A 15551-nucleotide genomic window follows, 5' to 3' on the forward strand; every position below is an offset into this window, starting at 1 on the left:
TATGGTCTTTGTGTCAGCAGTTGTCTACAAAGCAAAAAAGATCTGGCGTGCATGTTCTAACATGCTTGATCAACTTTATCTTGGTCACCTTTCTGCAGTAAGTGATCCACAGGTCATAGTTTAAGAGTTGCTCAACAGCTACAACAGCTGATAAGGCTGAGTATTAAACTTGACTTGTTACAACAACTACTAAGTCATGATTTGTTGTCAATGACAACATACGGTGTGATTGTTAATATAGCTCAATAACGAGATCTTAAAATGATTTACTGTTCTCATGTTTCTAACATTGGTTATTTTGTGCCACAGACTGCTCTGCTGCTTAAAACTCAGTCTCCAGTTTTCTCAGAACTGAACAGTTCCCCCAGTGGGGCATCAGAGCAGAAGGGGAAGCTGTTACCCGATGAAAGGTGATTTTCTTTACATTTGGGTCTTTTCATGGGATAAAATATCTTAGCTATAATGTTCAGCTGTCATAGAGATATATAAGCCTTTACAAAAGGCAATTAGTTCCAAAATTATTGTGCATATAAAAATGAAATGATTAATATATTCAGGTAGGCTGCACAGAGTATGGTTTGTTTAGTTTTTTCCCTCGCCTCAAGCATTAGTAGTTGATTCTAAATGTTCCTCTTACAATAAATTAGGCTAAGGAAGACCATCATGAGTAAATTGCTCTGGCAGCATGAGATACAGTATTAAAACCATTGGAAAGATATTAAATTGTTTCATTTACATAGAGAAATGTAATTATTTTGAAATCCCGCATTTATATCCTGTGTCTCAGCTCAAAGTTATACAGTTTCTACTTAGAAACAGAAGCACAGCTAAATTAAATAAAAAATGCCTGTCATAGCTATTTGCTGTTGCAGAATTTGTAGTGTTAAACAACTTGTGATAAAGTGTAATATACTGTGTTAAAAATCTGAAGAATATATTTTCAATCTTCCTCCGAATTATAAGCTTCAGTGAAATATTAGGCATATTGTTTTATGACAGTATAATAGTTTTGGATGCTCTCCCAGGAGGGAAGTTTTTTTTTATGCTACCAGTCATGTGTTAGAATCCATATAGAGTACCATTTACCTTTTTATGGTGGTACTTAGCTTGTTTACCATAATTCGGAAAATGGGAAGCACAGGGAAAATTTCAGATTTTACAGGTTAGAGATTGGTAGTTATTTCTACAGCGTTCATGCTGTTTAAGTTCTGCATGTTCCCCCAATGTAGTTATGCCTAAGAAGAGGAGTCGATACTTTGTCTCACTATGTATCAATGCTGAGAGGTGATTTTAAGTCCTTTATAGTTTGATGTGTAAATATATAGTAGAAATCTGTGTGTTGAATTTTAGGACTAATTTTTCACTCTAAATTTCAGAATGCTGGAAGAGAAAGAAGAACCAGGTTTTCTTACGGGTTTAAAGATCCCTGCTCCCTGGGCTGCTGGGAAGACTGTAGAAACAGTTCACCCTGTCAGGGATAACTATAAATTTAAAGAAACCGTACATATTCCAGGAGCCCGCTGTTTATATCTTAGATTTGACAACAGATGCTCTTCACAATATGATTACGATAAGGTAAGCAAAGGCCAATTCAGAAATTCTTTCTTTTGTATATATTTCTGTCAGCAGCACTTCCCATTTTCATCTTTTCTGCCCCTTGTCTTTCATGACACCTTGTTCCCAGGGATCAGGATAATGCAGGAGGTTTTTAATGATAGGGGCTTATTAGTGTACGCTGTAATGTCACAGTTCACTTCAAGGCTGTAAAGTACAGGGATGCAGAGAGGTTATTTCATGTGTGGCACAAGTGTGAATAACTTTTGAAAAGAATTCTTGAGTTTCTTCTTCTGGTACATGTACATTTAATGTAATGTACAAAGAGTTATTGACATGGAAAGGCAGGAAGATGAAAATAAGTGATTCATGTTTAATTTCTATTATTCTTGAAGAAACAATGCAAAAAGTATATGCTTAATTCTTCCTCTGTATTGTTTCAGAGCATAATATCCAGTGATTGTTTCAATGTTTAAAATCTGTCAGTTATGAGGATCTTCTGTTTAGAGTTAGACTCTGTAATTAGGAAGTTTCCTGAAAAGATGTCAGAAGTAGCGGTAGTTATGAAAAAGGACAAATATAGTAGGCCGCAGAGGTGTGGGGGAGGTTTTGTTGGAGGTTTTTTGTTGGGTTTTTTTCCCTTCAGATATTCATACCAACTTTTCCTTTTTTTTTTTTTTTTTTTCTAGTTCATATCATGATTGCTTGGATCAGCACAGTTTATTTAAACTGGGCAGAACTGGAAGGGTTACTTCCCCACCTCCTCCTCCTCCTCCCCCCTCCCCCCCCCCCCCCCCCCGATGATAAATGGCTTGTTTACATGGATTAATATGAACAAGTATTTTCAATTTTAAGAGCACAGCTCATAGCACTTACTTACTTTGGATAATCAGAGAGCTACTTGTGCTCCTTACTAGTTGTCGCCATATGTTCCTCACTATAGAGCAAGTCCTGTGATACTCACTCCCATTAGTTATTTATAAGTGTCTTTTAATATTAGTGTTACCTATTACTGGTTAAACTCCTTCAGAAGACTTTGGGCCTTGTCATGTTCCCGGTGAAATCACTGACAAATTATTAACTCTGATGGGAGCAGGAGTAATCTAGTTATTAGTAGAGACAGTATGTTCTGTTAGCTCCGAGTGAGGACTGGAAGTTAGGATTTCTCCTGACTTTTGCTCCCGGTTCTGTTGCTGACTTGCTGTGTGATCTTGGGGGCAAGTCACTCAATTTCCTCTCTGCCTCAGTTTCCCCATCTGTAAAATGGGGATAATAATACTTGCCTGCTCACCTCACAGGGCTGTTGTGAGGATTTGTTAATGTTGATAAAGCGCTTTGAAAATATAAAGCGCGGTGTAAGTGCTAAGTATTATTATTATTATTAGATTTTCTTGTTTTTCTCTTACAGTCTAACAGTGTATTTTATGTTTTGAAGTTGGTGATCTATGCTGGTCCTAACACAAACAGTAGGAAGGTTGCTGAGTATGGAGGCAATACACTGGGATATGGCAGCCGTAGTGTCTTAGGAACTGGTTGGCCGAAAGACTTAGTAAAGGTACAGTATTATAATCCAACAATATTTCACATAGAAAAATCCCCCTTGGAAACCATGTCGAGTCCATTTGAACCCTTATAGCAATGAAGTGCAAGCTTTTAAATGTACAGTTATCCATGATGAGATCACTTCATAAGTGGGCTTTTATGTCCTTGGGGGATAACTTTAAACTCAACTGTATGTTGTGTGTGATGCTTCTCTTTGATCTTGTCTTGTTTTGTTATGTCTTACTGGAATTTCTTATCAGTATGTTTCAGTCCCGGAGTCTCTAATGGCACTACTGGTCTCATAAGCGTATCTTCCTGGGAGAAGTTCTTGCACAGTCTGAGGCTGTGCATATTTTCTTAAGGTCCATGGGCATGACTGCATTTTTTTAACACTAGCCCACAAATATAATAAGTAGTAAATGTAGCAAGTTTCCAACCGTTTCTGTTGGGTTTTAAAATTACACTGGATGCTTTTGACAGTAAAGCTAAAACAGAAAAATCCCTCAAACTTCTTGAAACTTAAGTATTTTTTAGAATTTTATAGTATGTTCCCTCATATTGTGTGCAGTATGATTTTTTTCCTATGTGTTTGTGCTGCTATACTATCCCACACTAAAACTGGGCTTTTATATATAACAAATTTTCAAAAAGGAAAACAAGAAGTAATAAACGGGAAAGCAATTTCAGACAAGTGCTCCATTGTTCATAGTTAATGGAATTGCATTGATTTTTCAGACGTAGATTTTTATACTGCTCTTTCAGCAAAATCTTCTATTAATGTGTTGACATTCTTCTCCTTTAAACGCTTGTCTGTCTTCCATCAGGAAGAGAACTGTTGATTATTGCATGGTTTCTTGCAGACAAACAATGAAAGAATTTTGATGAAAATCAAGGCCAAGTAACACAGGCTGATAAATTCTGCTTTTGATTCTACAACTGCGGTGGTTTTTTTGTTTTACTATAGTTAGCCAGCAGCAAAATTAAAATCAAATTGTCCACTAAAAGATATCCTTACAAAAAGGGAAGAACCTTGAATCAGAATATATAACTGGAGATAAAAATAATACTTAAATAACTGTCATTAAAAACATTAATCATAAAATAAGCCACTTTTATGAAAAGCCTGTTTGTTTGCTTCAATTCTTAAATGTATCTTCTTTTTTTTTTCCCCCCCCTCCTCTCCATCAAAATTTTAAGGTGGAAGGAGATACAGTCACCTTCTCCTTTGAAATGCGGAGTGGTCGTGAGCACAACACTCCAGACAAAGCCATGTGGGGCTTTGCTTGCACTGTTCGAGCACAGGTACTCAAACACGACAGATTCCATGGCATAGGTTGAGCTTCAGATCAAATGGAAATGTACTCCAAAGTTGGAAGTTAACGTTTGAAATTTAAAACAGTAATAGCTTACTGATTTTGGCAATAAGACAATTGGTCCTTTTACAATGGAAAGGACCTAAGTTCTAGATGTTTGGCTTCCTTAGCTGGAGATACCCTGTGGCATGGTCTGTACCTTGCTCAGGTTTTTACGGAAATAGTTATTACCAAATATATCTTACCTATCTCTTGTCATTGGCACTGGACTTGGATGAATTAATATCTCTTTAATATCTTTATCTTTAATATCTCTTGCTGTTTGTAGATCAGGATTGCTTTGAAGAGATGGGGTATCTTGTAACAAACTGGAAATCGGAGATTTAATTGAGGGGGTGATGATTCCAGCCTATAAAGAAGAGAGGGGAGGGACGCTGGGATCAGACAAAAGGAAACTTAAATCCCACTACCGAGAAGCTAGAGCTAGGTCTGTGAGATGACAGATCTGCAGGCCAGAAAATGACTGAACCAAAAATAACTTCACCTTTTCTTTTCTTTCTTGGTTCAGGATAATAATATTTAAATATTTTGTTTCTTGTCTTGAGTTGTACTTATATTGCTTTAAATTCTTAAAGCATTTTTTCAACATACATCTGTGTAAGAGACACATGAGAGCTATATATATCTTTATATATAAAGATTATATATAAAAATATAAAATCTCTTATCTTGAAATATACTGGCGAAGGAGTTCATGGTTGGTTGAGTGCAACTTATCACTGTTCCTACTACAGGAGTCTTCAGAGGACGTGTCAGGAGGTTTGCCATTCTTAGTTGACCTGGCACTTGGCCTCTCTGTGTTAGCTTGTTCTATGCTGCGAATATTATACAATGGACCAGAAATTACCAAAGATGAAGAAACCTGTCAAGAGCTCTTAAGATCTAAACTATTACAAAGGTAAAAACCAGTATTTAATCTAAGTTCCCATGTGGGTTTTCTTCTGAGGGGAGGTGACTTGAGTAGTTGTGCTCAAGTCTCATATTTTCAAGTGATTGTTTTCAGAGTAAGTAGAGGAGGTTTGGGCTACGTGTGCTTGGTACCAGACAGACTTAAAGCCACACTTAATATGTACTCTGTCTTTCTCACGTGTGTTGACTGACATGTCTTTCTGAATGAGGGAGAAGAGTTAGGAAAAAAAAAGTAATTAAAAATCCTTTTTTTCTGTTTTTATTTATTTTTCCAGGTGCCAGTGGCAGGTGGAAGCGAATGGTGTAATATCTCCAGCCCTTACACCAAGTCCTTCACCATTGCCTCTTACTATAGATGAAGATAGAGAATTTACATATCCTTCTGATGTTCTCGTGCCTCCTGTTGGACACTATTTTGATCTGCCTAGGATTAGGCTGCCTCCAGGAATCATGATAAAACTCAGGGAAATTTCTGGACGTGCTCGGCCTCAATTTAGACCTAGTATAAAGTAAGTAGTCATTGTTTTGCTCTAGTTTTCTAATTTGACTTCTGTTTTGTTAAATGTTTGGTGCCAAAGTGTGCGAGCTAAAAAAGCAATGCAAAGATGCAGCATTCCTGTCATGTATGCATTTAATATTCTGTAATTACTTGTTTGTGAATGCGTTATCTAGTGAATTGTAAATATGAATTGTCAAAGTTTGTCTGTTATTCTTGTTTAATCAGTTTGGCTTTACCTATAACCCTAGGGAAGTGATTCAGCCAGAAGTAATGGAGGAGATGGTAGTTTCATGTGTGATTAAACACTTGAATTTGGTTGACGCACTCCAGTCCCTGATAAATTTCCAGTATCAGGAAGAACATGCTGAAGAATATGATTTACTTTGTAAAATTATGGGAGAGACTTTTAAGAAGCTAAATGCCATGGAGAGACAATTGCAGGTAAAAATAAAATTACACAAAATAGAAGGCTTTTTTTTGAGAATAAAGGTGTATTATCAGCATTTTAGAAACACAGAAATACAAAACATGCTCAGATTTCTTCTTTTAAGATCTCGTCTACTCCTTAAGATGAACAGCTGCAGTAAGTGTTATTTTTTTCTCTCTATTAGAGTGTGGCTGAGCTGGAACAGAAATGGCAGAGCGAGGTAGATGATGCCATGCATGGGAAGCTGGAGAACAATATCCCATTCTTTTATGATTATCACTTCAATGAGGTAAGCGTTGTGGCTGCTGGGGGGGCTCCTGCTTCATGCTGCTCTCCATCAAACACATTCATCCTTTTCCTTCGCTTTGTTTAGAGCAAGATGAAAGAACTAGAACTTCTGTGTTCAATGAAAGAAGTTTCTTTTGATGGAAGTGATCTGGAGAATGTGGTCCTGGCATTAAGGTTAGTAGCTGGCTGGGGAGGGTACCATTTAGGCAAGGTATTTAAAAACAGGGAACTTTAAGCAGCTGTGGAATTCCAGTGAGTTCCAAAAGTAGGTATGCGGGGTTAAAGTCACATACACACTTAAAAGCTTATTGAAGTAGGCACTTGAATCTCATTGTACCCTGTGGTACTTAATGATGTGAAGCAGAAGCTGACACTAAATGTTTTGAAAACATTTTATGTCTAATTCCATTAAAGGCTGGTAGACCTATAGAAAGAAAACAATCTTTGGGGGCAGCAACGTTCAGGTCGACTTCTAACGAGGGATGCAAATACTTTAAAGCTCTTCCTGTCTGTCTAGCAACACCTGATTAAATCGTTAGAAAAAATTATGCTAAATATATTAATATTAGTACCTACAGCTATGAGTACTTAATAACAAATCACTTGTTTATTTCTTTAATTTTTTTCTGCTTTCTACTTTTTTGGCATAGAATAGATGGATGCTGTATGTCTTTAACCTTTCTCACAGCAACACTTTATTTCAGAAGGCATTAAAAGATAATTGAGCTTGCCTCTTATTTTTCTTTCATAATCTTAGGGAGAAGTTTTTTCAAGAGGTGAATTCACTGATACAGAAGACTTCTCATCCCCTAGCAAAAACAAAAACATTAGTTAAGAGCTTGATGAACAGAGCAGAGCTGTTATTACATGTCACTATTGCAGCACAGTCTGGTATCACAAGAAGTATATCAGGCACCCCTGCAGAGACTCCAGGTATATATCTCATTACCAGCATTGTACTTTTGTTTCTTTAGGAAAAAAAGATAAAATGTATTCCTTTTCTCTTATTTTCCCTTAAAATTAAACCGTGGTTTTTTTCTACTTTTTCAGATTAAATAAATTATTTTACAGTAAATGAAGCTGAGTCTTTGTTTTCTGATTGCCATAATGATGGTAACTTAACGTCCGAGTAGTAATACATGGAATTTAAACTTTAGTCTCCTGAATTATTGGAAAAAAATGCTTAACCAAATCAAAACAAAACTAACTTGAAACGATACCTGAAAACAGGAAAGTCCTCAGAATTGAGCTGCAAATTTTTGCTTAGACTGTTACATGTTTTGTTATAGCTTTCACTGGAATGTCCACAGTGATTTTAAAAGCAGTTTGTAAATAACCTCCTACACCGGGAGTGACATTCTTTCATATTGTATAATATTGCAGCCTGTAAATCAGCATCTGAAACAAAAGTGATCTCTCACGCCGTCCGCCAGCCTGTCTTCCTTCGCAGTATGTCAGCACCGTCTGACTTAGAAATGATTGGTAACGAAGATATCGAGTTTGCTAGATCAAGTCAAAGGTATGCAATGGTTTATTCCACTGAGCTGCTTTACAATAATGTGGCCTGTGTTGTTAAAATCATCCTAGCACTTTGGTTTTTTTCATTGGATGATTTTACAGCTGCAGGTGTAATTATCCTATGTTCTCGTAGGCGCCGCCACGTTACCAGCCATAGAAGTAGCTCTTTCACTCTTCTCCAGTCACTGACCATTGAGGACAGCAGAGATAAACCCACGTACAGCGTCTTACTGGGGCAGCTGTTTGCTTTCATCGGAACAAATCCTGACCAAGCGGTATGTCACTTCAAACGTGCTAAATCATTATATTTTCAAAGTCAGGCTTTCACAAAGAAGGGGGGTGCCTTGCTTGTGTCTCATTAACAAAACCAAACAAAATCTCCTAGGTATCCAGCAGCAGTTTTCTGCTGGCGGCTCAGACAAGGTGGCGGCGTGGGAATACGAGGAAGCAAGCCCTGGTGCACATGAGGGAGCTGCTGACGGCAGCGGTTCGGGTTGGTGGTGTGACACATCTTGTAGGCCCAGTGACCATGGTACTTCAGGGAGGACCAAGGTTTGTTTATTTCTCTGAAAATAATTGAATGTTCTGGTCTCTGTAGAAGATAATAAATTGCTTTGCACGAATTAAAACTGAGAAGTGACTAGCTGTGAGGGCTCCAGTTTGCAAAACAAAGCTTGCAGCGGCCAGTTTGGCCCTTGTAGGGTAAAATGGCAGAAATTTCTAAGAAATGCCTTTATTTGGTAGTAGATGAACTTTCCTTTCATACTGGAATGACATGTCCACAAATATGTATGTAGGGTATCTTACTGTCCTGAATTAATTCTAAGTTCATGTTAATTAGGTGTTAGTGGTAGATTTAGCTGATACTAATACTGTCATCTAAGTTTGATAAATATTTAGCTTGTAGTAAAACTACCATACTGTCTTGTTTACATATGTTTCATATTAAGGCATTGAGTGACTTGCACTTTTGCTTCTAAATGTTCCTTGAGTAATTCTTAATATGTGCTAATTTTTATTTTGTTTCAAAAGCTATATTTGGAAGTTTGCTCATTTTATTTAACCTTGAAAGCCTACCATTTCAAATATCTTAACTACCAACAGAATTGAAGAGCTCACATGTGGCGGGATGGTGGAACAAGTCCAGGAAGCTTTTGGAGAGACCATGACGTCTGTGGTCTCGCTGTGTGCTCGCTACCCCATTGCTTGTGCAAATAGCATTGGCCTCTTGTGCACTATACCTTACACAAGGTATGAAAGTGTTTCTTTCAGAAAGGGAAGGAGGGCATCCACAACTGTCCTTAGTAGGTTTTGCCTTAAGGAGAAGTATTAATATACTCCTTTTATCCATAATGAGGGCTATCTGAGAACATCCTGTTAAATTTTCTCGGAATACGGAATTTCATCTGGGGAGGACAAGGGGGAGATAGAACCATCTTTCCACAAATTGGAATAATTACTTAGTGAGTTAACAGCAAGTTCTGAATTTTCATTGTATCTGTTGTTAGTGACTTAAAAGTTACTGAAGTAAAATCTGAATTTCTCTTCCCATACAGGAGTGAGGAGAAGTGTTTGGTACGTAGTGGCCTCGTACAACTTATGGACCGGCTTTGCAGTTTAAGCAGCCAGACAGAATCCAGTTCCAATGAAAAACAGACAAAGAAACAGAAGGTGGCCACTATGGCTTGGGCTGCCTTCCAGGTGCTAGCCAATCGCTGTGTTGAATGGGAGAAAGAAGAAGGTAGGAACACCGCCAAATATATTTCCACTGCGTGCTTTAGAATTGCCCAAGTGCCTGAGAAGGGGTGTAAATGAATTTAAAATAGGGCATTCACTCACTGTGACTTCAGTACTGTGTGGATTCTAAAGAATACACAAGTGGATACAAAAATAAGTTGATTTTCTTCTTGTTGTTTTGTTGGTTTTTTTTATTCTATCTTTTTTCATCCTCATGGGAGTGTTTATGTTGCAGATAATTTCAAGTCTGCCACTTGGCTCTGTCTAGACATCACTCAGGGTCTCCATGTTCTCTGGTTATCACTTACACATTTCTCCTGTGATGGGATTCACCCATAACATACATAAACTTACAGACACGTGGCTATTGGCTAATGAGACACAGATGTTGTATTAGATTTTATTTTTCATTAAAGACATTTTATATATAAAATTTTTGCTATAGCAAAACAAAAATATTTTTTACTATTTTCAGCTTATGGGTAAAGAATTTGTAGATGCGTACATTCTTTTTTGTTCCTTACAGATGTGTATTCTTGCATTGCTTTTAAAGGTGGTTCAACAGAAGCTGTTCACTCTGGTCTGGCTCGTCAGGTCTCCAGCCTTCTTACCAACCATCTCGCGCGAGCTACGGAGTGTTGTGGGAATCAAGCTGCAGGAAATGATGCGCTTCAAGATGTTCTCAGTCTTCTTAATGACCTCTCAAGGTACTAGGCCTTCGTCTCTGGAGTATTTTTTTTTCCTGTATATGAAAGCAGATGGGGGTGAGGATTTTCTTTAATAGTTGTAAAGGTAAGATAATTCCAAAAAACATTCTAAAACTCGATTATAAACTGACAGTTACTCAATCTTAGTGTTTAATCAGTGCTATCAGGTTATGTAAGAATTGTTGCAGATAAAATTTTGTCAGACTGAAATTTTTTTTAATTGCATCTTGTCAAAAGTAACTTAATTTGGTTTTAATTCCAAGACCATCATGGAACAATCAATTTTTATTTTTTTTTTCGTAACAGCAGTTACCTGGTTTTTTTTCCCCTTTCAGGAGTCACATCGGTAAAGCAATCCTGAGCCAGCCAGCCTGTGTGTCCAAGCTTCTGTCCCTTCTCCTGGATCAGCGTCCTTCTCCAAAGTTGGTCCTTATAATCCTCCAGTTGTGTCGTGCTGCGTTGCCTCTCATGAGTGTTGAGGACTGTGGAAATGTGGAATTGCCTCCCTGGAGTTACTCGGTCCCCTCTCTGAACAGTGAACAGGATGATCCCAGTGACCCAGCCTCCAAGATTGCCTCTCTGCTGCTGGCAAAGCTGGCGGATTATGTAGTACCAGGTATCAGCATCTTTTTGGTGTCATGATAATTTGAGAAAGTGCCAGGCAAGTCATGTTTCTGCAGAGTTTTTGTATTGACAGAAAGCTTAAGTCGGAAAAGGTATATGATATGTCAGTGGTGAAAGATAGGATATGTCTGTGACTTTCCATCTGCCTCTTAATTTAACTGTTCTCAGGCTAAGGTGCGTGTCACTGCGTTGTTTTAGATGTATTTCAGGTGTGTTAGTGTTAGTTTCAAGGGAAAGAAAGTTTGTTGATGGAGCTCATTTCTGTGTGGGTTTTTTTGGTTTATTTTTTTTCCTTTCTACTTCAAGGGTGCCAGACAGTTCTTTCTCCAACCGCCTCTGAGCCAGATACTACTTTGGCAAAAGCCAGCCCTAAAAATTCCATAAAAGGCGATAAGGATCCTGGAGAAGAAAGTGAGGCAGTGGATGGTAAACTTTCTATTTTTATTCATAAGCGGGAAGACCAGTCATCCCATGAAGTCCTTCAGCCATTACTAAGGTAATCTTAACTCACTGGATTGGAATTAGCAACCAGTTTTGCCAATAACGTTTCTCTTCTTTTTGTAGTGTTATAGCTGTAGAAAAATGCATCCTAGGCATACTAATAAATGGGAAAGCAAAATGTCTTCCCAATTTTTTGTGTTTACTGGCAAAATAAGAAGATAATGCAAAAATGGTTTATAGGGCTGATGCTTAGCATGCTGTTACCTTGATAAAAATGTGTGCCACTATGCTGAATTGGTGGTGAGGCAGCAGCAGGGAGAATCTAAATCCCAGTGCTTCCTGGCCGTGGCTGTTTTGTAGAAGACAACTTAGCAATGATGAGAGCAGCAAAGCTGAAACAGAGCAGCGTGCACAGATGTATAAAAGGAGGAGGGGGATATGAAGTGTGATGTTTTAATTTTGGATTGAGTACCAGCCTTGTAAGCCACTAGCAAAGGAATATAAAAACATTTTAATCTGGAAACAATCATATGAAAAATTAGCTACTTAATGATTCTCCATCAGAAAAACTGAACCTATCTTGTTATGGTATTGCAGACTAACAAATATAACTTATATAACTATCAAAGCAAAATGGCTTTAAAAGCATAGCTTTTAATAATGCATACACTGGATAATAATTTGCTATTACAGCTTCTTTAGTGTTCTTAGTACCCACCTGGATTTTGCAATCTCTGAATGTCAGACAGCCAACGGTATCACCTCTTGCATTTTGTACTATTTCATCTTCCCCCAGTCAAAGTTTATTTTGAACCCATGCCCTAAAAATGATACTAAAAGGTAGAGCTGTTGGGTGTTCTTCGGTGAAAGGTTAACTCGGAGCCCTCAGGCATTTGTGTTCAGTAAAAGCCAATTTCATAATGCTTTTTCAGGGGGGAAGGGTTAAATTGCTATGCAAATAACTACATTCAATAGTATTAAATTTTTCTTGTACAGTGCAATTGAGTATGTCCTTAACTATCAAGTATTTCTGTTATTGTTAAGCAATTCAGTGGCAAGGGTTGCTTTCAGATAATTTAAAAACATGCATAATATATTAAATTGGACTGTATAGCTCAGTTATTTTTTCCACCAGTGGAAACAAAGCTAATGTGTTTTGTTTTCACTGTAATAGTAGCTCAGAAGGTCGTCCATTCCGACTTGGAACTGGCGCCAATATGGAGAAAGTAGTGAAAATGGATCGAGACATGACAAAAGTAAGAAAAGGAATTACTAAAGCTTTATTCAACACTGTAAAAACCAGTGGCCAGTCAGAATTCTTGTTTTTTAGTGGTGTTAAATCCCCTTTGTTAAATGTTGTTTAATTTACAAAGCTGTTCAGAAAGATAACTTTACAGGTAATTTTAGCATTATATAGTTGTTGATATAAATACAAGGATAAATGATGAAAAAATTTAAGCTAAAGCTTCCTCCAGCTGTTACAGATCATGTTTAAGCCCCTTTAGTAGTCTCTTTCCTGAACTGTTTAATGCATGTTGATAGTACGAATTTTAAACCTCATATTTAAATTGAATTTTCTTTTATATTTTCTGACATGTTCTTGAGTATTTGCACCAGAAATACTCATGTGTGGCTTTTTGATCAGGGAAGAGAAACTATACTGTTAAGCTAAGAATGGAATATTAGAGGCAATGAATCCACATTGATCTCTGATCTCTTTGTAGATAAGAAAAGATGCGTCTTATGACTGTGACTAATCCATACACGGGAGGATGTTTTGATGTGTTCTCAGTACTTTTTACATATGCAGAGGGAGGAGAGTTAAATACGTCACGTAGTGTGGCCAAATAGACAAATACTAATGTTAGCTCTTATGGCAATTTTACTTTCAGAGTGGCTGCTGTGAAGTTATTACAGAAGAAGCTGCTGCAGCTCTTCGAAAGGCAACTAAGTGGGCACAGTCTGGTCTAATAGTTAGTGTTGGGCCCCCCATAGAAACAGTCAATCCGGAAACTACCAGTGGGTTGTCCACTGGGGACAAAAAGAAGACCGCCCAAACATCTATTTGCAGAGAGAGGAATTCTGAGCTTGCCAGGTACGTCACTTCGATTCTATACTTAGAGTCTAGATTCTGCTTTTCTATATACCGGTATTTATAGTGCTCTAGTAAAAAAACAAACCTCAGTTTTCTTAAGCTTCCTTTTTTTGTGCCGTATATTGCTGTTGACAATTGAAGCTGCTTCTCTTGTTTTGAAATTAATGGGCAAATTGCTTTCTTCTGCGTAGGACGGATCCTGTGAGGCCATTCATTAGCGGTCATGTTGCAAACAGCATGGCAGCGGAGGTGATCGCTTTGCTCCATAGCTTGTTGATGGCACCGGAATCAAATGCGGCTCAGATATGGACAACTACTGCTGAAAAAGTAAGCAAACAGAAGTATCAAATTCTACACGAAGCATGTATTGAGTAGTTAAGAGAACTTAATTATTAGCAAGTTCCTAAGCTATTCCTTTCCGATTTGGTACTTCCAGCGCTTCAGACCGGGATGTGTAAGTGCGTAGAAGCAGCCCTTTCTAGTAGATGGTGTCTATCTGATGTCTTAGGGTGGAATAAGTAATCAAAAATTATCCAGCATTAAAGAATGTGTTGTTATTCTGTAATTAACCTGTCATTTTTTCCCAGTAATTAATAATGCTGTTTGTTTAGAGAGTTATCTTGCCCTTGCTGGGCAGTTATTCTGCCTTTGCTATTCAGTCCTCTCTGCCATGACCTCTCAGGGTCCGAAGTGTTGGCTGGAAATTACAGCACGTTGCTTTTATGTTCTGCTGAATCCTGTAGCACCTAATCTGTTGCTTAGGCTAAATCCTTCAGTGAAGACTTTTGCGAAGATTATATATGTAACACTGTGATTCTAAAAGTTATTAGGGAATGGAGCTGGCTTTGATGGTGTTCACACTTCAGAGAACTTAGAATCTTCTGAGTTATATAATTCTCTTCAAGAACAAAAATAATTCTTCTGAGACTGTGTGTGGGCTGGAGGCTTGGGGCGTTGGTTTTTGTTTGAATTGTGCTTTGAAGTCATTCTCTGGTATTTTTGTTTCTGTCTTCAGGTCCTGTCTCGGGCTCTGATGTACATTCCACAACTTGGGAAATATGCAGAGAGTATTTTGGAGAATGGAAGTAGCAGTGGAAGAAAACTCGCCAAACTTCAAAGAATTGCTCGGCAGGCAGTAGCTGCCCTTTGTGCTCTGGGTGGCTTTAAGGAGACGATTAAAATAGGTTCTGAAGTTCAGGTAATTCGGCGCTATTCACATTTTATATCTTAAATGAGAATTGGTGCTTTTGAGGATGTTTTACCTGCATTGATACCCTTGCCAAGCAGTTGCAATAACACTTGTGGAGACTGCTATTGTGTGTTATTTCTGCTTCCTAAAATACCTAGCTCTAATTGTGCGTTGAGTTGGTGTGTGGTGCTAAACGCTCAGTGTTTCTTGTTTGGAAAGCCTTAAATCTTATGCAGACCTTCTTTGGTTGTAGGTTTTAGGTAAAGGAATAGCAGGAAGCATTGGAGTTGTGGCATCTATTAATGAACAAGAAGGTATAGCAACGGTCAAATTTCCACCTACCAGTATAGACAGTAGAAAGACCTCACAAGCGTCAGACACATTAACTATTCCATTATCTAGGCTTTGTGTTCCAAGATCTGAGGTACGGTAGTTTTAAGAATCCAATATTAAGTATAATATCAATTATTTAATTTTTTTTGTCACAGCATACTGGCAATTAATCTACAGCATGTAAAAAGTCTGTTTCATCTTTGATAGATTATTTGTAAAGTTTGCCTCATTGTTTTAAACATATCTTAACAATATCTATATTTAAGTTCGCATTCAAGTAACATGGATATTCATCTCTTGGTGCTTAAAGGTGTT

At 37.7% G+C, this 15551-nt stretch overlaps 1 protein-coding gene across 2 annotated transcripts in view; it reads left to right on the forward strand.

The window, feature by feature from the left end:
• HECTD4 (HECT domain E3 ubiquitin protein ligase 4) overlaps positions 1-15551 on the forward strand; it is a 73188-nt gene that overhangs the window by 30499 nt on the left and 27138 nt on the right. The window contains exons 20-42 of one of the 2 annotated variants that reach the window (XM_074159899.1): positions 310-410; positions 1377-1575; positions 2990-3113; positions 4262-4398; positions 5204-5367; positions 5654-5887; positions 6126-6318; positions 6489-6593; positions 6678-6766; positions 7350-7525; positions 7976-8111; positions 8244-8385; positions 8496-8662; positions 9215-9361; positions 9667-9851; positions 10401-10554; positions 10890-11170; positions 11485-11674; positions 12794-12875; positions 13512-13714; positions 13906-14041; positions 14730-14912; positions 15157-15327. In XM_074159899.1, coding sequence (XP_074016000.1) covers positions 310-410; positions 1377-1575; positions 2990-3113; positions 4262-4398; positions 5204-5367; positions 5654-5887; positions 6126-6318; positions 6489-6593; positions 6678-6766; positions 7350-7525; positions 7976-8111; positions 8244-8385; positions 8496-8662; positions 9215-9361; positions 9667-9851; positions 10401-10554; positions 10890-11170; positions 11485-11674; positions 12794-12875; positions 13512-13714; positions 13906-14041; positions 14730-14912; positions 15157-15327 — 3699 coding nt within the window. The remainder of the gene's footprint in view (positions 1-309; positions 411-1376; positions 1576-2989; positions 3114-4261; positions 4399-5203; positions 5368-5653; positions 5888-6125; positions 6319-6488; positions 6594-6677; positions 6767-7349; positions 7526-7975; positions 8112-8243; positions 8386-8495; positions 8663-9214; positions 9362-9666; positions 9852-10400; positions 10555-10889; positions 11171-11484; positions 11675-12793; positions 12876-13511; positions 13715-13905; positions 14042-14729; positions 14913-15156; positions 15328-15551) is intronic. The other variant, XM_074159900.1, reaches the window with a different exon arrangement.

Source organism: Numenius arquata, chromosome 16 (genome assembly GCF_964106895.1).
Source record: "Numenius arquata chromosome 16, bNumArq3.hap1.1, whole genome shotgun sequence".
In the NCBI taxonomy this organism is placed as follows: Eukaryota; Metazoa; Chordata; class Aves; order Charadriiformes; family Scolopacidae; genus Numenius; species Numenius arquata.